The 23,756-nt window shown below is 44.3% G+C and overlaps 1 protein-coding gene across 4 annotated transcripts in view; it reads left to right on the forward strand.

The window, feature by feature from the left end:
• TNIP3 (TNFAIP3 interacting protein 3) overlaps positions 1-23,756 on the forward strand; it is a 63,471-nt gene that overhangs the window by 36,965 nt on the left and 2,750 nt on the right. For 3 of the 4 annotated variants that reach the window (XM_063337087.1, XM_063337089.1, XM_063337088.1), the window contains exons 5-12: positions 927-992; positions 2,331-2,462; positions 6,392-6,520; positions 9,838-9,954; positions 13,002-13,127; positions 15,118-15,273; positions 18,683-18,743; positions 22,902-23,293. In XM_063337087.1, coding sequence (XP_063193157.1) covers positions 927-992; positions 2,331-2,462; positions 6,392-6,520; positions 9,838-9,954; positions 13,002-13,127; positions 15,118-15,273; positions 18,683-18,743; positions 22,902-23,128 — 1,014 coding nt within the window. In that variant the 3' untranslated portion in view covers positions 23,129-23,293. Of the gene's footprint in view, positions 1-926; positions 993-2,330; positions 2,463-6,391; positions 6,521-9,837; positions 9,955-13,001; positions 13,128-15,117; positions 15,274-18,682; positions 18,744-22,901; positions 23,294-23,756 lie in introns of those variants that run through there. The other variant, XM_063337090.1, reaches the window with a different exon arrangement.

Consider the following 23,756-nt stretch of genomic DNA (forward strand, 5'->3'; position numbering starts at 1 on the left):
TGTGATTTCTGTGTGGAGACATTTCTTCACAGCCCAAGTGTGCAAGTGCTTAAAATTATGTTTCAATTAGTTCCTATCGTCCTACTTCTCTCTACCAAGCAAGGGAGAGCTCTATTTGGAGAACTGTTCCTGAAAACAAATGATGACTTATTGTAACGTGGCTATGAATCTAGAAGAGCAGAGATTTATACAGTACAAAAGGCAGATTTTTTTTAAAATGAGGACTACTGTAAAGGCCAAGGAACCACTGCGAGTAGTAGCCAGTGGTGTCCTGGTCGCGGGTAGGAGCAAACTGGAAGCTGTTCTTTTGCTGAACATCCTAAAGAGTGGCCCTGTATCCCACAAAGCAAAATGCTTCAGAGGGACGTATATTTGGCTTTCTCCAGCAGAAATGCACACGTGCTGACTCCTCTCCTACCACTTACATGCGTGGTGTTGGCCAGCCTTCCCATCTTGCGTGCGTACCCTTGCTTGGATTAGTGGTGCTGAGAAAAGCCAAGCGGGGTTTGCACCCAGTAGTGATGGCAGTCAGTAGGAGTCTTCAATTCGTTTGTCTGAAGTCAGGGACCTTCTAATTGGAATTATGTTTATGGAACTTAAAGCAAACTAACAAGAAAGTCCTTGGCCGTTTAGCAGTTCTGTCTTGGGGATTTGTACAGTGTTGGAAAGGATTCACCTGTAGCTGCTTCTTGTGTATTCGACTGTTACTTCCTGAACGTTCCAGTCCTTTAACTGAAATACCAAAGCACTGGCAGGTGGGCCGTAACTTGCCAAACCTTAAACTTGCTTTCTCTGAAATGAACTGGCCGGATGAACGAGGAGGTTGCGAACGCTCGTAGCTGGAGGATTAGAATGCCAAGTCTATTTCTTATTTATTGACAATGTTGAAATAAGGGTTATTTACTGTGACTTCCTGATAATTACAGCTTCTGGAGGTGAACAAGCAATGGGATCATCAATTTAGATGTATGAAACAGCTTTACGAAAAACAGGTAACAATGTTGACTACTTCTATTGGAATATGTATGCCAACTGCAGATAGTGAAGTCTGTGCTTAAATGCCAACCAGCCATGGCCATAATAAACATCTTAGGGGGGAAAGGCATCGTGTTTACTTTGTCTTTAGCTCACAAATTAAAAAAAGCTTCATCGCAGAAAAGTGGAGCTAATGTGTGTACAACCTTCAGTAGGACAAAATAGCAGGGCGTTTCTAAAATAGTAGGGACCGGGGTGGACATAACAGCAGCGATCTTCATGCCCTCCACGAGGTAAAAAAAAATAAAAATTGCCCACGTTTCAGAGCAGAATTCAGTGCAAAATTAGCCTGCGGTACCTGGTGTGCCCAGCCACTGATCTGCATCATCCCGTAGCCGTTGGGTCTCATCCCATCTCTTGTGGCTGGCTCGTGAAGCCTGGGAGCTCACTGGGGCCCCCTGTAATGAGGGAGCTCTCAGATTAATTCCTCCACGACGGCTGTTTTCTGTAAGCAGAGAGACTTTTTTGCTTTTGAGAAAGTGTTCCGTACAAAAGCTTTTCATTAAAAAAATAAATTGTAAATGAATCCTCTTTATACCCGTAATTGTCAAGCTGATGCTGGCGTGGCGTTCATTCCTGCTTGCCGCTGCGTGGCATCTTTGTTTCCCTTTGCCTAGTGAAGGTGGCTGCTTACGGTTTTGCCTGGTGTTCCAAAAACCGCGTTGGTTCTGACACTTCTCACCTCCTGTTTCCTTCTACGAAAAGGAATTTTGCAGAATGGCCTCACGTGCTTATCAGGAAAATTTTCTCTCTCGTGTTTTCCTCTAAGCTTTACGGAGAGTGGATCATTTATTTGATTGATTTTTTTTTTTTTTTTTTTTTTCTTCCCCAAAGAGAAGAGGAATTTTAAATGGCTCTTCCTCATTTAATACGGGACCCTTTTATGCCTCTGGCTAGATCGTTTGTTTGCGCAGTGCTGCAGGAGTCCAAATTGCAAAAAGGGAGGAAAAAAAACCAAAAAACAAACAAAAAAAAAACCACATTAAAATGGAAAATTCATTTGGAGGAACAGACCTATGGTAGCTGTCCTTTGGCAGCAAAGCGGTGCAAGACCCAACTGGGTTAACACCGACAGGGAATTTGCCCAGGATCATTAAGGAGCTCCACTGCAGACAGAGCAGCGGAGCTTGAAGGTGGAGAGGGGGAAGTCAGTGGCTGGGGACTGTACGCGCAACCGGATCCACTCCTTTGCGTTGATGTGCTGGGAGCTCAAAAGGGTTTGAAGGCGCCTTTGAGGTGCTGTGCCTTTCAGGGTCCCCAGTCAGCCCACCGTGCTCCTGTCACTTGCTTTTCAGCTGGCAGAAATGAAAGCGAAACTGGACGCGTCGGAGAGGAGAGTCGGCGAGCTGGAGGAAGAGAGACATCACCAGCATCCCGAAGGCGAGAGGTCGCAAGCCCTGGGCAGAGAGAAACTGTTGCAGGAAGCGGTAGGAGGCTGCGCGCTGTTCCCCGGGTTGTGCTTAGTGCCGAACGCTCTCTTGCCTTTCCTCTTTCTCATCTTGCAAGTGGCAGGGCGTGGGTCATTGCACAGCCATGAGATGAGATTGCAGTGTGGAGCGCTCTTCAACGTTGTCCCCGAGGCAGTGGCTGATCTTCTGTCTGATCAGAGAACTGCGGGTTCTAGAACTGCACCTAGAGAGAGAGTCATTGCAATAGAAACCAGCAGAGAGCACGGCATTACTGCGCGCAGGGGTGTAAAGAGCAGGTTGATACGAATACTGCAGAGATTGCCTTCCTCGCTGTTCGGTTCAAGGTGAATGTCTTTGTGAACGGAAACGGTACAGTGAGTTCAAATGGAACGGGAATGTCATGGCAGATGTCGCACAAAGTGCTTGGCGATAAATACTTGAAGGAACGAATTCAGCTCCGGACGCTCACTTTTTGGTGTTGACAATACAGGCTTTTTATACGCATGGTGGTAGCTATCTCAGCTCCCCGTAAATATTAGCGATGGAGTCGGCGCAGTTGTTAGGGCTGAAGGTGCCGGGGCTGACCGCTCTAGAGCAGCGTTCACCCCTCCCTGGGAGCGGTCGGGCGCCTCTTGCAGGACTCCTTAGGCACTCGCGTAGGCATTTGCCTCTGAAGTTAGATCCCTAAGCTGAATTCCCGCCGCGGTAAAACCCCCAGCCTGAGCAACTGATGTATATATCCCCGATGTATACACGACACTTTGTGTATGTAAGCTTTTTATCAGCACCGCGGAGTGGTGCTTCCTGTTCTCATTCTGCTTCGTGGTGGCACGCGCTTCAAAACCTCTCGCGAGTGTTTTCTGGGTGGCGCTCCGATGGCTGATGTCGGGCTTCTCTATTCGCTTGATAACACGAAGCAAACCCCAAAACAAGCGGCAATCGCATCGCTTGCAGGCTCAGATAAGACCTAAGCTAGCCGCTGCTGGAAAAGAAATGCAAAGCCCTTAGCTTTTATTCTCGTAAGCAGAACATTCATCTTACTTGCTTATCAATTACGATACGGTCTCAGCTAAGCACGTGCCTGAATTCCAACCAATAGGACTGTTTACAGGTTTTAAAGCAAACTGTGTTGTTATGCACTTGCTGGATCACTGCCTGTATTTGCTCCAAGCGTGGATTCCGTGCGAGACAATCCATCTTCCTGTTCGTCTTACTAAGGTTTTTACTGGCTGCCCTTTAATATATGATAGGTGTGAAAAAGAGTCTTAGCTACCTTTTTGAAAAGGTAAGGATAAGCAGTACGCTCTTCCAATTTTTTTTACTACATACACGAATAATGAGCGAAATGACAATATAATCCAAAACTCTCTTATGGGGACAGGTTAACCTGCGTGGAACTTCAGCCTTAGATCAGAAGTTTCCTTACAAATTATATACTCGGCCAGTAAGTGCTTCTGTTTACTCTGAATTTCTGTACTTTTTGGATGTCATGCAGGAATGCAGGAGATCTGCACCTTGGCAGAGGTAGCTGCTAAAAGTAGAGGGTTTTTGAATGAGCAACACGGATTGTGACGCCCGCGTCAGCAGCTGCGCCAGCTCCAGTTAATCCTGTGCTGCCCACAGGGCAGGATGAAGAAACAGCAGCGCCAGGGGAAGATTCAGAAAAATGCATAAGGATATGTTCAACTCTGAAAGCACGTGAGCGGGCGTCTTGCTTTCAAGTTCAGCAAATGCAGAAGAGGCCCAAGCTGACAGATCTACCGAGATTAGGTTTTTAGGGCTTTATGGTTTAGGGTTTGTTTTTTTTTTTTCTCTGTAGCAACTGTCATTCTTCATACCTACATTTGGTTTTATATATATATATATGTGTGGGTGTGTACATACTTTTTTTTTTTTCTTTTCTTGAAAGGTAACAACCCTTTCTTTTTTAAATGTTCTACTTATGCCCCTGTAGCCATGGAACTGGGATTGGGCCGTACGGGACAATTCTCAGAGCAAAGTAATAAGATGTTTATTCTCTACTTGCTTCTCTAGTCCCAGCAGCCTGACGGTACCTTTTAAATTTCTTTACTCAGAGTGGCAGTTCCCTGGGTGTTCGGCTGAGCCATTTAGGAAAAACAGCAGCACCAAACAACGCAGGTTGCGTGCTGCTGCTGTCTTACAGAGCTATTTATTTATTAATTTGTTTTTAATGCGTCTGGAGGGATGGCTCTCACCGAACGATAACGTCGTGAACTTTTAGCTGTCCCCTAGGTCCTCCATGGCCCTCAGAGGAAAACTGTTCTGGAGGCTTAATTGATTTTTTTTAATTATTTTTTTTTTTTTTGTTCTCTCTAGGCATGACCTATAGACAGGAATCAAAGACCAACATAGTCACTGGGAAGCCTAGGTGCCATAAAACCTAAGAGTCAGTGTCGAATAAGAAGCAATAAGACAAAAGAATTCAGGTGGTTGGAAAACCTGAACAAACTGGAAATCGCTAGTTATAAAAATAGCCCTGTTCCCAGAGGCGTCAGCCTCCAAGGAGGAGGATGTGTGCTAGAAGCTAGGAAAAGAAGATGACAAAGATGAAGAGAAGAGCAGAGCTAAAAGTCTATATGGATACTAGTGGTTTGTTTTTCTTTAATATTTTAAAACATACACATACGTACCAGCTTGAGCTAGCTGCTGCTGGCTGCGTTTCTGTACTTAATGCAAAGACATCCTGCTAATCTTGCCCGGTTTTTGGCTAAAACGAAATGTTGCAACTAACTTGGAACAAAGGAAGAGAAAGCCACCTCGCACGTAAGCAACAGTTTCCTCAAGGGTGCTCTTCAGCGGCTCGGTGAGCACACGGTGATGCGCTTCTCATGAGCCCAAACCTTAAATGCCTGGTCGCTGGCTGCACAGAGAGATGCCTGTTGCATGGAAAAAGAAGCATTCCTATGATGTCGTGTGCATGTGATTGTTGGATCTCTTTTTTTCTTTTTTTTTTTTTTTTTTTTTTTAAATCACATAAAGCAGCTGCAGAAGAACTTTTTTCTTTTTTTTTTTTTTTTTTTGTAGAATGGGCCATTCTGTTTTGTATATTTAAACAGCTTTGGTTTAAGGCAGTCTGGCAAAAGCGGGTGAGGGATGCGTTACCCTGCGAGAGAAGCTTACACAGTGCCGTTTGCTTCGGGGGCTGATTTGGATCTTAGCTCCCTTCGCTGTCAATTGAAAATAGCCACATTGAAAGTGATCAGAGAAGAGAATCAAACTTAATGTTTTACAAATCTGTCCTAATAATTCCTATAATCCCATCTCGGAAGACTAGTGTGTAAATCCTGTTGCAAGTAGGGACACCTACCTGGTAGTTTGCTGGGGTGGCAACAGCGTAGGCACATGCACTAAGAAGGGTCAAGTCAACGACTGCAATGAGGTGAAAGAAAGTGGATTTTTAAGCCTTGCTTGGTAGCTTGGTGTAATTCTTGAGCAGGCTGAGACCTGCCTCAGTCTCTTGTGTAGTGGAAAAAGCCCTCAGACTATGCAATAGGGAGATATGGTTCTGTCTTTAATGTTGTATGACACTGGGAATGGCTGGGACGCCACCAGCGTTTAGCCCTGGCCTTCCACTACGAGTATGTAAGGAGTAATGCAGGTTTGGGATGATCACCTGTACGGTACCGATCTGCTTGGCCTGCCGGCTTTCTCATGCCTCTGTGCGACTGCAGGCTGTAGAGAGCAGGGGTTTAGTCTGGTGTGTTGTCTTGGTCTCATCATATGGTGAGCGGTCAAAACTATTTCAACAGGCTTTATCGTATCTGGGTTTTACTAACCATCCGCCTTCCTGTTGCCTCCCTTCCCAGCTGTGTTTGGGACAGCAAAAATGCAAGGCATCTGCCAGACAGCAGATATTCTGAAAATTGTTCTTGAAAAATGGTTCCATCTGCATTTCAGCAGCATCTCTCTGTATTTTTGCATCCCAGAAAGAAACAAAGGTCCTTAGTGAAGCTCTCCGAGAAATGAAGGAAGAGAACAAGCTCCTGAAGCAGAAGAATGCCTCAATGATGAGGAAGAAAGAACACTACGAGTGTGAAATAAGTCGCCTCAACCAGGTATGAACAACAGTGAGCCGCTGACTGGGACCTCTTAAAAATTGTTGTTGTACATATACGCTGTGTTTGAGAGCAATGGCTTCTCCTCTCAAGATGTGCTCCTGTCTTACTTTTTTACACACATACATGTATATATTCATGCATGGAACTATTATGTGTGTGTATGTCTCGTTGAGGAAATTGCCGTAAAATAGCTAAATGGGAGTTATTCTTTTTTAACAAATGTAACTTTGTTTAATCAAAAGATCACGTAAAGCAGTGGGTGTTTTCTAACAATTTTGTATTTCATGGTGAACCACAAGCACTTCCTGAGGAAATGCGCTGCAGTAACCATTGCTGTGTAACTTCAAGCGATACGCAAGCTGAAAGGGCCGTGATGTGCAAAAGTCGAGGCAAAAAAGTAGCGTTGCCATATTAAAAAAAATCTGACGGAACGTATGATCCTCTAACTCTTTTTGAAATGGCATCGGCAGGACCTGCTCAAAGCCTCAGTGTAACTTCCATTCAAGGTCTTGTTTGTAAAACAACTTATTTCAATGTTTTATTTTGCTGTCTTATCTTGGGATGTGGTTGGAACTAGGACGGATGGGTAAACAGACCATTCTTTTAAACAAAACATCAATTTCATGTAACACCCTTTCCCATGGGTAATTTACTGATTTTTTTTCTGTATATTTCCATCCTTCAAATCTCTTGTTGTGAATGCACCTAAGACTGGAAGGGACCCTCTGTGCCCTTTTAAGTCTAGTCTCCTGGTATGGCAGGTTCAGTGACTTGAACTTCTTACAAATTCTCTAAAATCAAACAACTTTTTTCTTAAAAATACTTAACTTCCTTCTACTGTACTTCTGTTGGAAGGCTGTTCTGGAACTGCAACCCTTCTTTCGTTAGAGGCTTTCCTCTGCTTCAACTGGGCTGAATTTATTCCAGCCAGATGATATTCATTTGTTCTTCCGGTAGGGGTGTGGAACAGACCTGCTTCTGTCATCTCTGCGAAGCAGAAGTGTCCTCCAGTGAAAATACGATCGCTCTCGGGGCCGCTTGCTCTGCCCTTACAGCTACAGAGACCAGTTGTATTTTCACTAGAGCTTAGCTGAGCTGCCCCAGCTCTTTAGGTCTTTTAAAATACAACTATGCCTGCTAATATGCATGGTTTTTTGATCTCAGTCATTTTAAACGGTTTAGTTCTCAATTTATGGAAGATACTACGACTTGTTTCTAAGTGAGTTAACCTTTTTACTTGAAGTACATTGACCTTTTTACTTTGGGCTTCATCCAACTTTGATCCAGTTATCGAGAGTACCCAAAATATAGAGTCCGATCTGATCCTACTGCGATGTCTGCAGCATGAAACTGATGTCGCAATGCCGTAATAGTTTGCAGTGCTAGATCCTAAGATTATTGGCTTTCACGTGGCTGTTTCCTTGTTCACCATATAGTTCAAGTACAAGCCAAATTTCGGCCTTATTTCATAACTTTGCTGCATCTCAATTGTTATTTAAACGTAGACGAATAGGCTGTAATGTATTCCACCTGATAAGAACTTATGAAAGACATCAGGTTAAGGAGCCCATTACTTAATGCCTTCCTCGGAGGTGCTCAATACTCAATTGACAGGCCCTGGGCAACCTGACTTCCTTGTCCCAGCTCTGAGCGGCAGCTTGGACCTCTGGAAGTTGCCCAAATGAGTCTCGTGATTCTGTGACTGTCAGCGAGATCGAGATGTATCCCACATAGGCAGGGGAAGAAGAAAAGCACGCTTCGCTTGTCTTTGTCCTCAGCAGGACACTTCACAAAGCCCGCACCTGGGAGAGGATCTGGGCTGCAGTCAGCCGGGGAATGTATCATACGTACCACGATGCTGTTCGACTTGGCTGACTCTGCTGCTGCTGGCCACCCATGCCCAATCTAAACACTAATGTGAAACTTGTCTTTATTAATTTTTTTTTTTTCTATTTGTGCAGCGCACTGCAATGTCATAGCCTAAAAGGGATTAGCAGTGGCTCAAAGGGGGCAAAAGCAGGATTAATCAGTAGGCTCTCTGCATCTTCATCCTCCCGTGTTTATGTTCACCCTTATTTATGTATTGACGTGGCGCACAAACTGCCGCTATTATACCTGTTTCTCTTCTGCGCAATTCTTAGGGACAGTAGCTCATCAGATAAAAAGCCTTCCTTTTCTCTTCTGTGATCTCCGGGGGAAGTGCTAATTTTTATTTTTTTTTTTAATTTATTTTCTTCTTGGCCTTTTCGTAATTAATCCTAATCCCTCGGGTTACCTGGGATACGGGTTCTCCTGCTGGCGCGTTTCCCCCTCTGCCCGTTCCCCCCTCCAAATTATCTTCCCCCCTTCCTGTATGGTGTGAATGGAGCGTGGCTAGCGAGGGAGAGCTGGGGACCATTAGTGGGAACTGAGCTTCCTAAAATGGCTGAAGTTAGCCGAGTCCGTCTCTTGCGTGAGAGACGCTGAAAAGTACTGAATGGTGAGTATTGGTGCTAGACTTAAAAAAAAAAAAAAAAAATATATATATATATATATGTGGTGGGTGGTTATAGACAGAGAGGGGTAAGGGTCATTTAAGAATTATTCCAGTCCAAGGGAGAGTTGTGTGATACTGTTATAAATAAAACGCCATCAGCAAGGAACTGTGGCAGAATTTGACTGAAAAATAGAGTAAGAGTGGCGTGTGTATTCGTAACTCCCTCTAGTGACAAGCTGCAGAGACTACATGACTTCCTCTCGACTGGAGGGTTTGCCGCGGTTCCAGTTGAAGAAGTTTGGACTCTTTAGTGCAAAAAAAAAATGCTTCAGCCAGCCTTCACCGAAGTCACGTTTTTCAGGCAATCTTTGAATGTTGCTTTTATGTCCTTAGGATTTTTGTTTGCTGGCTTTCGGCCTCAGCTGAGTTTAGACACCTGTCTTTGTTTTCCCAAATTCTGACTTGCACGGGGAAACGGTGTTTGTCAATGAGATTTGCAGCTGTGATTTCCGTTGGTAAATGTTGGTCATAGCTACAAGCAAAAGCAAGGTCCCCTAAATTTAAACTGTCTCAAATTCATGAATGTCGAGTGGGCACGTTGAAAATTTAGACCTAGTCATGCATATCTGTTATTTACGGGGTTTATATCCGGTGTATATAATTGAAGTAACTGCAAGTGAAGGGAAATCCCCCACGAGCCTGTGACTCAACCTCATCTGTTTATTTAGAGAGCAAACGTTCTAATAGTTAAAAAGGTTTGGGTTTTGTTGGGGTTGGGGTTTTTTTTTTTTTGGTGTGGTGAATCTCTGCGTAGTAGTTCTGCTCTTTGACACTGCAGGCCCTTCGGGATGCGTTGAAAAAGCAGCACTCGCCGGTTCTTGGGACTCCTGCAGAGAAGGGTGACAGGAACAGCCTTGAGGACATGAGAACCCAACTTGAAGTTCTCAAACAGCAGGTGAGAACAGCTGGAAGCAAGCCTGGATGGATTTCCTACAGCATAATTTTGCCTTCTCTCCCAAGAATTGCGCCTGGTAGCCTTGCTATGTAGAACTTTTGAAAGGAAGAACCAGTTGAGCCACAGCCCATTCGCATGGCGTTTCCTAAGCTGCTGCCTTCACAGCAGCGTCCACGGAGCGAAACTGAGTCTTTGCAAAGGACCGGAGCAAGGTCTTGTGTAGGACTCGAAGCAGCAGAATGGCTCTCCTGACTCTTGGCGACCATCCTGCCAGTTCTCCGCTCGGGGCTGAATGGCATCCAGAGGGAATGCTAAATTTCATGAGTCACCGATTAATCTCTTGATTATGTCTTCTGCTCCTTTTTTCTTAGAAGTTGAAAGTTTAGTGAATTATCTGACAACAATAGTCTTGGAAAACGAGGGCGTTGTCATTGCCGTTTTTCAAAGTGCGAGGCAAAACATTTGCATCCGTAACCTGCATACAATCACTATAGAGAAGTGTATTTATTTTTTTTTAATCTTTCTTCCGAGCAATTCCAGGGCTTTGTGCGCTCTTTTTCTTTCTGTGTGAAAGAATCTGTTTAAAAACACGATACTTTTCAGATAACTTTACATTTTAGGTCTGTCATCCTGGACAGTGTTAGGGTTAACGTTATTGACACACAAATGGATGTGATCAGAATGGGGATTTTATTCAATGGGAATAAAATACTTGTTTCTGTCACGTTTGACAGCAGAGCCAGATTTTGCTCTCTAATGTAATGCTTCCCACATGCTGGAGAATAAAATCCAGCACTTGATTGTACAGTAATGACTTATTTCGTTCTACGCAATAAAACAGAGTAAACCAATTTTTTTTCAGAATTCTCATGGGGTATCCATTTTATGAATGTCTTTTTCTCGTTGTGTAAATCAGTACAGTGAGCCCAGGCTTCCCTCTGCACGAAAATGGAGCAGGAGGCTCTAACTGTACAGAGGTTCTTGGGACAAACAGCGACGTGGCAGAGTCTCGCCGGTGCTTGGCTGTCGTCAGCCCATCCCTGGCCCCTACAGAAGAAACGAAGGCACTGATTCCTTGAGAGGCGTCCCCCTCTTTCTCAGGGCAACAGAATACGCAGCAAAACCGTGACAAAGTGATTCCTTTGCAGTGTCAGCAGATCGTACGGCTGGGGAGCAGGAAGGGAGGTGGAAGAGCAGAGAAGGGAGCAGGGAGAGGAGAAATGAGGAGATCCTGAGGAGATAAGCGTGTAGATGGCCAGGGATACAAGAGACCTAGATTTCTGCAAGCGACAGCTTCGCCTCTGCTCCGGAGGGTCAGGGGCACGCAGGCCTCCTCCAGGCACAGGCTGCGGAGCCGAGTCCCTGCGTGGCCACACGGCAAGTCTTTGTTCCTTTTACGCGGTGTTACTCAGGAAGGGGGTTATATCTAGCGGGGGACCGTCGGTTCCGAAAGGAGAGGGGAAAAAAAAAAAAAAAAAAAAAAACAACCTTGCAAAAATTAGCTGCATCAGGCAAGTTGCGAAAATAATTTCGAGAGCCCTGTGTTGACTTTTTTTAGTCCCCTGAGGTATTAACGTTTCTCTAGCCCTCCTGTGGAGTCATAGTGCTGCTGCCAGCAAAAAGAAAACTGGATCTGTACGATGGGCAGGGCGTGAGCCACAGCAAGCAAGTTCTTCGGAAACAGAATGTCAGCGGGCTTTAGTGGCCAACCAAGAGGACATGAAAGGACTTTCTGAAAGTTCTGGTGGCGGTTCCCACCCCAATCTGCTTTGGCTGTTATTGGTCAGTGGAAGTGACACCAACCTCCGGCTTCTTAGCAGGTCGATGCCTGCCTGTTAGATGAAGAATTAAGCCAGTCAGCTTAACACCAATTAATTTAAGGATTAGCGTTTTGCTTCGGAATCCACGCGCTCGCTGCCTGTGCCTGGGGTGGTCAGGTATATTTTTAATGGGATGAAGCGCTATGATTCCTGGCGACATAAAAAGAGCTAAGCCATTGCGTCCTTCAGTACTTGAAAGGCAGCTTATCTTCTAGGAGCAGGGTCAAACCTTTGTATTTCCAGTTTGAATTGTGTGCGTAACATTCCCCTCTGCTTATCCACGGGGACCGGTAGGTTCTTTGGGCTGCAGTTTGAGAGGATGAATTCAAAGTCCTGTATTGCAGATAAAAGGTACACGGGCCAATTATTTTTCCCGTATACGGTTTCTAACGTCTGGGGCGTGATAGCCTCCTACAGGTTTTGTTTTCCACAGCGCTCCAGCCAAGGTCTAAATTCCTTGACGGCCCTGATTAGTCCAAGTCTTCTGGTCATTCATATGTGCCCACGGCTCTAAATACTATCACTTATTCTGCGCTTACTAGTCCTTTGGGCCATACCTGGGTTAGACAGCTAGCGCGCAGTGGGTAAGGTCAAGGTGTAGACAACAATGAAAAGGCGTAAAGCAAAGCAGGCTCAGGGTCAGTGGTATTCAGTGGGCTATAAAAAGGCAGGACGTTATTTGATGGTAGTGGCTCATCCTGTGGTTGGATTAAGGTGATAACGTTCTGTCAGACTGCATACTAGAAGTCATTTTTTGGTGCTGTACCAGCACCTCCTGTCTCCACCAGGACACCAACTGCTTGCATCTGAGATACAGGGGGGACTTGAGAGTGCTCATAATTGAAAAGCAAGCTGGAAAAAATGATGGTGAAGTGTTTGTCGTACTACTTAAAAAGATCGGCGTCTGGAGTATTTGCTATCTTATTTATCGTATTTAAAACTGATAACGCGCCAGTCAGCCTTTTGCATTACAAGGGTCTACGGCTACTGAAGTGTGGGCTGTTTCGATTGACAGGTGCCATTGGAGAGTAGCCACTGCTTGTCACTTTGGTCATACAAAAGATGAGGGGGGGGAACTTTTCGTTGCAAGATGGTAAAGAGGAAGGTGCCTTTCGGAATGCACCCGGCGGTTTGCTCAGTGTTTAAAAAGCAACCAAACAACAAAGCGGATGAAAACTTCCATTGTGGCTCCACTGAAATTCACATCCTTGGCCATAATCATTGCAGGTACAAATATATGAAGAAGACTTCAGAAAGGAGAGATCTGACAGAGAACGACTTAATGAGGAGAAAGAAGCGCTGCAGAAAATGAACAAGAGATTGCAGTCTCAACTGAATAAAGTCAACGCTCAGGTATGAGTCAAAAGAAAGTTACCGTTGCCAGCACATGTGTATTTTATTTTTATTTTCTCACTTTCCACACAACCCAAGGCTTTCTGGCTTCCATTAATTGCCATTAGATTTTATACGAGGTCACCACCTGGGATGAAATCATTCTGAAGTAATGCAATAAGAATATAAGAAATGATTAGAGATTACTTCCAAATTAAGTAGATGAAGGGGATATTTATTGCAAAAACTCCTCAAACATCTTAAAACGGAGTGGGGGGAACCAAAAACAAATCCATAGGACTTTTGATTGTTTCACTGGCGCTTGATATGAGAGTTGTAACATCAAACCAACTTTCGAAATAAAAGCTTCTGTAATGGAATCCTGACCTTTGCAGTGGATTTGCAGAGTAATGTTAATATCACTGAGGGGGAAAAAAAAAAAGTTTCCATGCAAATTAGCCGAGCAGCCACTGCAATAATTTCTTTATTGCAACATCCTTTTTATCTCTTCAGAGTAGTGTCAGTATTCTGTTCACAGACACTCAGGAAGCCATAGTAGAATCATGGCATGCAAAACTCTGAGCTTTCCCAATCCCCTTTAAAAATTACGAAACTTCGAGGTTTCCTGTCTTGACGAAATTGTGCAAGGTTTTAAAAGAATGGCCGATTACCAAAATGTTCTGTGGTGATTTATTGTCCTCCCCAAACATTGTTGCGAAACAGAAACTTCGGTATTGGCTTATTCTCAACCAAGCCAGGCATCGATACTCGTAGGGTCTTGCAATAGCATCAGAGGCGAGGGGCTGGAAGTGCCCCTCATCTCCATTGGCCTCAGCGGGAGCCAGGGAGCAGGTTGGGCATCCTGCAGCAAGGTCCCAGACTAGGCAGTGCTTTTATGGGTACTTGGAGGCATTTCACGCAAGTGTGAAAATAGCAGAGAATGCCACAATTCACTGCTCAGGGCATCCCGGGCGTATAGAAATACCTTGGGGAAAATCCGTTAGCATCGCGTGCTGTAACCTTCGGGTATATTTCCCTCACCCACCAGCCCACCCCTGGGTGGTTCAATAAGGTAAAGAATTTTTTTTCTTAGGAGACAAGAGTACTGGGACACCTTCCTCTATATTTTTGCATTGTCTAGAGACTGTAAAAGCCTACGTTTCTTGCACAACCCCAACGAGTCAATGGATGCTGTGAGACCTTCTCACAGCAGTGACAGTGAAGAGGGAGGCTACAAATGGGGCTAAAAGGCCTTTCCCTGCTCCTCCCTGTCCACTCCAGACCAGCGGAAATGCCAACGGCACTGCACGGGTACAATATACTCAAAGGGCCGTGCAATGCCTGGGTACAACTTGACCGTCCCCACATCGCATCGACGGTTTACGCTAGAGATCTTTTTGTTTGTCTCATCCTCCCTCGGGATTTGATTAAACAGAGCTTGTGAAGAATTTTAAACGTGAGAGGAATCGCATAGAATATTTATTAGTTTGTTTTCTTAAGTCAAATTATGTAGTTGCGACCCACCTTTTACCCCTCCTTGTACTGTCCTTAGGCAAATTCCTATTGACTGCTGGGGCAGAGAGGGCCTAAGAAAAGGCAGACCCAAATCTTGAGGCCATTGAATTTGTTCCTTTACCAAAATTATTTATTTTTCTTGTTATGCAAGTGCCTGTAGTTCTGCTTCAAGCTATTGAAAGCTACTATGTGTAACGAAAATATTTCTTGAATATAGAAAACACCCAGAAATGTGCTTGCCATATCTTGAAGTCAATGTTTTCTCACATAAAAAGTGCCAAGGCTCTGGTGTGGCACAAGTCAGCTTTCTTAAATATTTTTTTTTTAAATCACGAACGGTCTGAAGGCTCTAAACAAGCCGCATTGTGACCCATGCTGAGAGAGGAGGGTTTCTTCCCTGCTGCTTTTCGCTGATGAATTTGTATGCGAATATTCTGTTGGTCATCGTATCCTGCTACTAATGCATTTCTTCTTGCTCTTCTTATTTTTTTGCCAGACAAAAGACCTCCCAGTAGAGTCTGAGAGGCCCGGCTACCCACCTCCCCTCTTCTTCTCACCCTGTGCTGGGAGTTGTGGCTTGGTTCTTCACTATCAAGATCCTCGAGTGGTACATTCGGCGTCTCGCAGGGCACGTGAGCAGCAGCAGCGCTCAGTAAGGTTCCCACCGTCTCCCGTTTCACAAGGGCGCGCTTCTCTTACAAGGAGAATAACGTGTTGCTAGCACAGGGCCGTCCTCACCAGTAACTAAATCTGTCGTTTCCCAGTTTGTTGTTGGCACTGGTCTTACAATTAACCCTAGGTCTGGCACAGCCCTCCTGATTTCTCTACAGTCTCTCTTCTTACTCGCTGCCCCAAAATGCTGATTTTTCTCGTGATAGTCATGTTCTTTTCTTCCTTGCTGTTCCAGCGTCTTTGGTACTGAATTGCACAGAGCGCTGCGATGTGCGAATCGAAGCATAACCAACAGAAATCTGTGAACAAAGAGGAAAAAATGCCGCAACTTAAATATATGGTTGATGAGTTATACTTTAGGTATATATTCTTATATATTGTAAATTTACTTTGGCAAATACCGTTTGTCTCTAAGACCACTAAGAAGAAAAAGGGGACTATTATACATTTGTTTTCAATGATACTGGTGGTCATTCCTTAATTTAAAAAAAATAAGGTTGATTGGACTCTAGCTGATTTCTTAGGCTAATTTACTTCCACGGCACATATCCAAAGCCCTTTCTATCTATATAATTACCCAAACTCGTAAATATGGATCTGCTCTCTGGAGCCCAGTTGCGGGCCTTCACTGTGAACGATAGTGACAAAAACGCGAACATAGCTTTGGTCAGCATTATTCGGGTCTCTTCCTTCTACCTGGTCTAAGAAAGCTTGTTGACAAGTGTGTCTTATTTCCACGTCTTATACTCGTCGTTTCTTTCTCTGGCCCCGTCTTTGGAAAATGACTTTCCTTCTTCTTCAATTACGGCTTCTGTATTCGTAGGTAACGTAACTGTCCTGCCATCAGGCAATACTGCAGTAGCCAGACAGCGCAATCCCAGGTTCCCTGGGGCGGGCGGACGAGCTATCAGCGGGATTCACAACGCTGCCATTAAACTGGAAGGGTGGAATCCCAGATGCTGTTGCTTGTGCCCGGTAGTATCTTCCCTCCGGTACCCTGCTGTGAAACGGGATTACGTGAGGACTAAGGCTCTACAGTGAGGACGAGATGCTCTGGCTGTGAATGCTTTAAGAATGCGATTTTCCGAAGCAAGCCCGCGTATTTGCAGAAAAAAATAAGATAAAAAAATAAATTAAAAAAAAAAATAAAAATTAGCAGAAGTGGAAGGTAGAGTGTGGCTAACTCAGTGGGAAATTTTCCATTTTTTTTCCTGGCACGCAACAGGGTCCAGTGGTCCTCAGCATGAAGGAGAATAGCTTTGCACTAGGGCAGGTTAGGTAAGGGGCCGTTACCTATTTCAAGGAAAATACTGCTTCAAAGCCTGATACTTTTGAAGTGCTTTGGGTTATCTAAGTGGGCTGCGCTTGTTCGAATTTAGTGAGGATGCGTTTAAACATGGTGAACGTCGTTGGAAATACATAATATCTGTTTCTGGCTATAAAGCTGTCACGTCTGGAACGATGCTCGTTATTTGAGAAATTTATAGCCGAATTTTTGCAAAAAGCATAAAAGGCTTTCAGACTGTGGGAATCCAACGGAAAAGCTGTGGTCAAACAAGTCCTTTCTGTGCTTCGGGAGTGTGCTTATCTGCCTATTTATCAGAGTTGGAAGTATTGCAGAATGTTTTTTCACTGCAATTTGGACGCTGTCCCAGGTTATTTTGGCCCTTCTCCCTCCACTTTCATCATCCAGGTTGCTAATTCTGCGAGGGATCACCGGGTTTACAACTTCGCCGCTCCTGCCGGCGCGCGGGGGTTCGGTTTGACTGGTTGCTTTGTAACTCCCAGTTTCATTCTGAGTTTTCTTTGAAATTTTTTGTCCGTGTGAGAGCAGCGTTGCTGCTCCAAGCTTTTGATACCTCCCCGAGCAATTTGTTAGCCACGAAGCAAGGTGTTAGAATTTAATGAGTGTCCTGAGTTTAACCTACGTAAGTCCTCTGTGTTTAGTCTGCGCTTTTTCATTCTTTTTATATCTTGCACCTTTTTCATTCCTGTTTACATTGTTAGTAGAAACATTTTGTTTAGTCTGACATGGAATACATCTCTTGTTTCTGAAATTCATTCAAGTTTGTGTAGTGCGAGTACGTATGAAAGAGAAGAGGAGATCGGAGAACAGAAAACCCAACAGAAACTCGAAAAAGCAAAGCAAATAAGTGTATTTTGAGCCATCGGCAGAGAAACTACCTGTGCCTAAACGAAGCAGAGTCTTGCTTTGTATCAAAGCCTGGTTTGTTTGCCTGCAAGCACAGATTTAGGTAATCGTTCCTGTGGATGGTATAATTTAAGTGAAAATAGGATAGCTCCTTTTTTCCTGACAGCGTATGAGGGTGATTACTGCTATATACAACTACAAATGACAGCCTATGTAAAAGTTAAATCCGGTTTCTGTATCTCCGGCTTCATCCTGCCATCTTAATATAGGCAAAACTTCCTTAGAAGCCTACAAAATTTCTTCCCTGCGAGTTGAAATCTGTAGGAGTCTCTTTGGGACTACTCAGGATTTTGTCCGAGTAATTTCTGCAAAACAAGAATTATTTCCCCAGTTTAACTACTTTGAAGCCGTGATTACCTGGAATTCGACCAGCTTACGTGTATTACTTAAACCGGATAGACGGCTTTCATACAGCTTCAACTGAGATGTCTGGTCCCTGAATTGTTTTCTCTCGTAGTAATTTGCTACTCGTTTTACCACGGTGTGTGGTATAAACTATAAGGCAGTATTTCTTTCTTCCAGGATTTCCCTGGACAAAACTCTATTGGCGTGGATATAACCTTCCCAATACTTCCTCTTGTAAGAAAGACGGGGATTTTTCCCCATACCACAGCGTTTTCAGGAAGTGATTTGATAAAAGCTAATGTTGTAATAACACTAATGGTAACCTGTGGGGACCGGAGGAGGACAGAACTTTATTAAATGGGTTATTCCTGCCACGTTGAAACATATTACACGTGTTACACGCATTTGGACTGGAACAGCTTCACCTGTCAGGTCGAGGTGTAGCAGGTTTCTCTCTGGCGTTCTTTGCTACGGGCAATGTGATGCCTGCCAGTATCTTCTGGCGCGCTTTATTCCTTAGCCCTTTTAAAATCTGATTTGTTTCTCTTAACGTTTCTTTTGATTTGTGGGCTCTAGAAAGGTTTACGCCAATATTTCCAACGAGTGCGGCGTCTAAACCGCGTCATAAAAAAGAAGCAAGCTGAAAGACTCGAGCAGTGAAAATATAAAGCTAAATATAAGGTTTTTTTTTTTTTTTTTTTTTGCAAACTACTCTTGTATGACTAATAAAAAGCTTCACAGGACAATTACGTTTTTATCATGTCACTATTCTTTTGTTTGAAGTGTCCATGAAGTCCATATTGCTGTAATAATGTTTTATTGTTCTGTGCAGCCAGACTATCAGTGGTATGTTCCTGACCAGTTTCCGCCAGATGTGCAGCACAAGGCAAATGGTAAGACAACAGCTGTACGGAGCCTATTTTAAATGTACTTTTTTTTAAATGGGGGCCCTTGAGGGATGTAGAGTAAACTTTTCTATTTATCTCTTGAGTGCTTACGCGACAGCTTTGCCTCAGAGAGCCGAGGGTTGTGTATGTGCAACACAGGTGACATTTCTAATGTAATACCGTCTACATTACGGCTTTCAGCTTCATTGCAATTCATAAAATGTCTCTATTACACATTATAGGATCACACGCTGCCTCATTAAACACCTAATAATAGTCCTAAAGAAAAGATATCCTCACCGTTGTCCTTAGAGCTTCTGTTGCTCCAGCTAAGGCTAAATTTAGTAATGTGCCGAACCTGGGGGCCGAGATCTGCTCCAATAGCTCAAGGTACCAGGTCTGAAAATAAAACTACATAAAAATGGACAAAGTTAATTTCTTGCCAAAGTGTCGGTGCAAAATCTCTTTTGGAAACCAGGAGGAGTATTTAATATTTGTACCTGGATTTGAAGTCACACCAAGTTCCTTGGGTGTTTTGAAGTACTTGTTTCAGACCACTCAAAAGATGGATGCCAAAGAGCAGAAGGAAGAAAGGGACATCATTCTGGGTGGGAATCCGCCCCTCCAGATCTTCTCCTTCAGAAGCTCCCCCAAAACCACGCCCTTTCTCTTCAGTGGTTGAGAATTATAGAATCATAGAATCATTTTGGTTGCAAGAGATCTTTAAGATCGTCAAGTCCAGCTGTTAACCTAACACTGCCAAGTCACCACTAAACCATATCCCTCAGCACCACATCTACACGTCTTTCAAATACATCCGGGGACAGTGACTCAACCACTTCCCTGGGCAGCCTGTTCCAATGCTTGACAACCCTTTCGGTGAAGAAATTTTTCCTAATGTCCATCCTAAACCTCCCCTGGTGCAACTTGGCATTATTTCCTCTTGTCCTATCACTTGTTATTTGGGAGAAGAGACCGACCCCCACCTCACTACCCACTCCTTTCAGGTAGTTGCGGAGAGCGATAAGGTCTGCCCTCAGCCTCCTTTTTTCCAGCTGAACATCCCCAGTTCCATCCGCCGCTCCTCACAGGACTTGTGCTCTAGACCCCTCACCAGCTTTGTTGCCCTTCTCTGGCATCTAAAGTTTTGTGTTTTGCTGTGTTCTCGTGCCTCGTGGCCCTTTTATGTGAGATGCCATCTCGGATGAATGATACCTCATCCTGTGCTGTGCAAGGGGACCAGCGAAGCTTGCTGGCGTGCGCTGCCGGAAAGCGTGTGTGCTCCATCCGTCTGCCATTTCACAGTGCGAGTGGGTGCCATATGGGGTGGCAGGGACTCATCACCAAAAGCTGTTTTGTAACATCTAGAAGAAGAAGATGGCTATAGAGGAACTCTTCTGTTATTTATTGTCATCCACATTTGCACAGAAGAGAGGGCAGGGTGGGAACGTAGCTCGCCGAAACGGAGGATGAGCCTCCCACAATTACACGGCGACTGTGTGGAGGGTTCTGATGTGGTCATAGGGAAAGTAGCGCTGTGACTGCAAGAGAGGACAGGAGATTAGTTTTGTCGTTCCTCCCACTTAAACTCTGAGTGATTTATTGCACCAGAGAATACAGGGAGGATGTTTATAACAGTGAATGAAACGAGTCCGGCCACCAACTGCAGCTGTGGTCCAGGGCAGTGCACTTAAGGGATCTGAAGAAAAGAGAGTTCTTATTTACCCTGCTTGATTATATGACTTGACTTCTGGTTCCCTGAAAAAAAAAAGTTTTTTTTTAAATCCGTGATCTGTCTTTCTGTTACTGTTCCTTGTGCAGAACATCCAACTACCTCCTTGTCAATGGGACAGTTGAGTAAGGTACTTGGAGACTTTTCTCTTCCCCTTTTTTTTTTTTTTTTTTCTTTAGTCCCCATAATGAGGAATTCTCAATGAGTCCCATCATAATGCTGTGTAGGATGTCTGCTTTAACGTCTTCAGGGCTCTTATTCTTTTTATCTTTGCTGATAAAACAAAGATTGTTTTATTAGCCATTGATGACGGAAGTCCAACTTCTACTATCAATTAAAAGGCACTAGCCTGGGTTTGTGTATTATATATAGCCACCCATAATCTTAAATCACCTTGGATCTGCATTTCAGTCGGTTGTTTTGAGAAAGGTTTCAAAGATAGAAGCTCCAAGAATCTGTGATGAAAGTATTCTTGATGTTCCAAATTCTTTGTTCTGTTTCGTACAAGTGCTAATTACAGTGGTGGGTTTAAATGAGCTAGTACGCGTAGCAGCGTTGCCGAGTCTCATTTCTCATCTTTCATTTCCTCATTAGGTGATAAACTGACCAATAAATCTTATCTCTTCTGAGATAGGGCTTCGTTATAGAAAAACAAACCGGCAGTGCAGCAACTTTTAAGCATGAGGCAGTTTCCTTTAGGAATGCTATTTTGATGTTTCTGGGGAAAAATCTTCAAGTTTTCCTTAACGGTGCAAATTTTCCTTTGACATTGGGTGTTTTTTCTTTAGGAATAATTACAAAATACAGGTCACAGAGTGTAACTTCAGAGCTGAACGCTAGAGAAATGAATCAGGAAACTGCTTTGCTTTTTTTTTTATGATATACCATCAAAAAAAGCCTCTTTTAAAGATATCTGAAGTCTATGAGAGTCTCTACATCAACTCTAACTCTCCATTGGGAAGCATGGAAACTGCTTTGGCCTGCCAGGGCTCGTGTGGGCCAGTGAGAGATGACTGAGGACGTAATATATAATTTTCCAAAAAGAACGGGGAAAAAACGTCTGTCCTTGATGATGTGTTGAGCGAGTTGATGTATTCCACGCCCTTGCACGTTGGCAGCGCAACAGGTACTAAAGGCACGCCCGTGGTTCGGGATGGCTTTCATGCCAGGCTGGACTGCAGGAGGCAGCCGCCTGCCATCTGTATGTCTGCAAGGCCACAGGAAGGTGAGGGTTTGACTCGGTTCCTTTCCTCCTGCTCTTTCACACTGCAGACTCGGCAAGAGTTTAGCTTTCCATGCCGCCACCACTGGGATCCAAACAGAATCCAGAAGTATCCAATAGGCGGTTTGAAAATAGGAGGATGTGGGCTGTGTTCAGGTTTATTGGCCTGATTTTACTAGCGTTTTCTTCCCATTTGTATCCACAAAGTTTCATGTTGTACCTCTCGTGAAACTGCTTAAAAACTCAACTAACTTATACCAGAATTCAGCCTGTCTGTGCACGTAAATATTTCTTCTCCTTATCTTTCCAAACATGAAATACTCTGGCTGAGAGCAGGCAGGGAGAAGAGATGGATAGGAAGGTTTTGTGTCCAGCCATGCTCCGTCGGTGGGCTGCAGCGGAGATCAGGCCGCCAGGGAAAGACCACTCAGGTAGTCCTCACAGGGCAACCACCTGTCTGCAAAGCGGGCTTTTAGGGGAAAGCATCGGGCTTCCGAAAAAGCAAAGGGCGTTTCCTTGAAGGTCACAATAAAGAGAGGAGGACAACGTGGAAAGGTAAGCGATGGGAGGCAGGTAGGGATTACGGAGGAAGTTGATGAGATGTTGTCTCGCTGCCCCAGCAACGTATTTCGAAGAGAATAACTCTTCCTGCCCACCCGCCGGTCCCTCCCCAGGTTCTTTGCTGCGCAGAAAGCCCGGTCCTAAACTGCGCTTAAATTCTTCCAGCTCAGCCATGTTTGATCAGTAGTTCTGCCTTTGGAGGGACATTAACTCCTAGGTCTCTCTGTGCTCTGTCACTCAGCATTGCTGGAACTCGTTTTCAATCTTTTTGTTCTCAGTTGTGGTTTTTTGATTGGGTTTGGGTTTGGTTTTTTGGTTGGTTTTTTTTTCTTGGATTTCCCCCCCCGCCCCCTTTTTAAGGAGACATGCAGACAGATTTTGAGCAAGTGTACTTAATGTCGCTTTATTTGGCAAGCCGTGTTGACTTCCTTCCTTATCCAACTGTGCAAAATTGAAAAGACAGTTGAAAAAAAAGATCGATTTTGGAGATTTTCCCTGAACCCAGCTTTTTAATGAAAAATTCTCTGGAAAAGAGGTTTATTACTCAAAGCCTGCTCAGAGCAAGAACCCTTTTGCATGCTGCAACTGCTGGCATGTATTGCCTTATTCACTTCCAAAATTAATCTTACCATATTTGTTTTCTTGGCAGAAAAGATTCTCGGTACATATAAGAACCCTAGTTACCCCTTCGGAACATTAGATATAACTACGAACTTTCTTTCACCTAAATTGTACGTTTTGATTTTGGATCCAGTTACGATGCCAGACGCAGGGAGAACCCAAAACGTAGCCCTTCGCCCACCTCTCCGTTCAAGCTCTGGAGCCTCGCGGGAGAGGCGAGAGCGGCCGCTCACCACCTCATCTTGGCGCGCTTAGGGAAAGCAGCAACCGGCCTGCAAAAGCCCTAGGGATGCCCAGATAAACGCATGAAGAAGCACGATGTGTCTGCTTGCTTTCATCATAATATCTCTTGTTTCCTTCCACACTCTGCGGCTTTCCAGATTTTTGCCCTCAAGGTACCTGCTTTGCCGCTAATGGTATAATTACACCTAATTGGAAGAAGAGGAGGGAGAAGTGTGGGGTTTTCCCCTGAAAAGAATGACGTCGGGGGTGAGGGAGGGAATGAAAAACTGGAAAAACGGATTTGTTGGAGGTCTCCAGTGAAAACCAGACAGGGAAAAAAAGGTCAGTGAACTGACATCTTAATTTTCCTGGAAAAAAATCCCAGATCCTAAACATTTTTGGTATCGGCCTGTCCTCGGTGCGTACATTTCGTGAGGAATTATCAGTGCTCCCAACTAGTCAAGGCAGATTTAATTAGCAGCTTGCCATCCGCACTGGGAATGAACATGTCATTATTTTCAGGATTTTTACCGGTGCAACTTGATTTCTGTGGCTGCAATCTAACAAAAAGAGGCGCCTTTCATTTTGAACTCCAGAATGTGAGAAGTTACCTTTTTTTTAGACAAGTACTGCTTTTAGAAGTCAACTTGAGCGAAAGATC

This window comes from Chroicocephalus ridibundus, chromosome 5 (assembly GCF_963924245.1).
Source record: "Chroicocephalus ridibundus chromosome 5, bChrRid1.1, whole genome shotgun sequence".
In the NCBI taxonomy this organism is placed as follows: domain Eukaryota; kingdom Metazoa; phylum Chordata; class Aves; order Charadriiformes; family Laridae; genus Chroicocephalus; species Chroicocephalus ridibundus.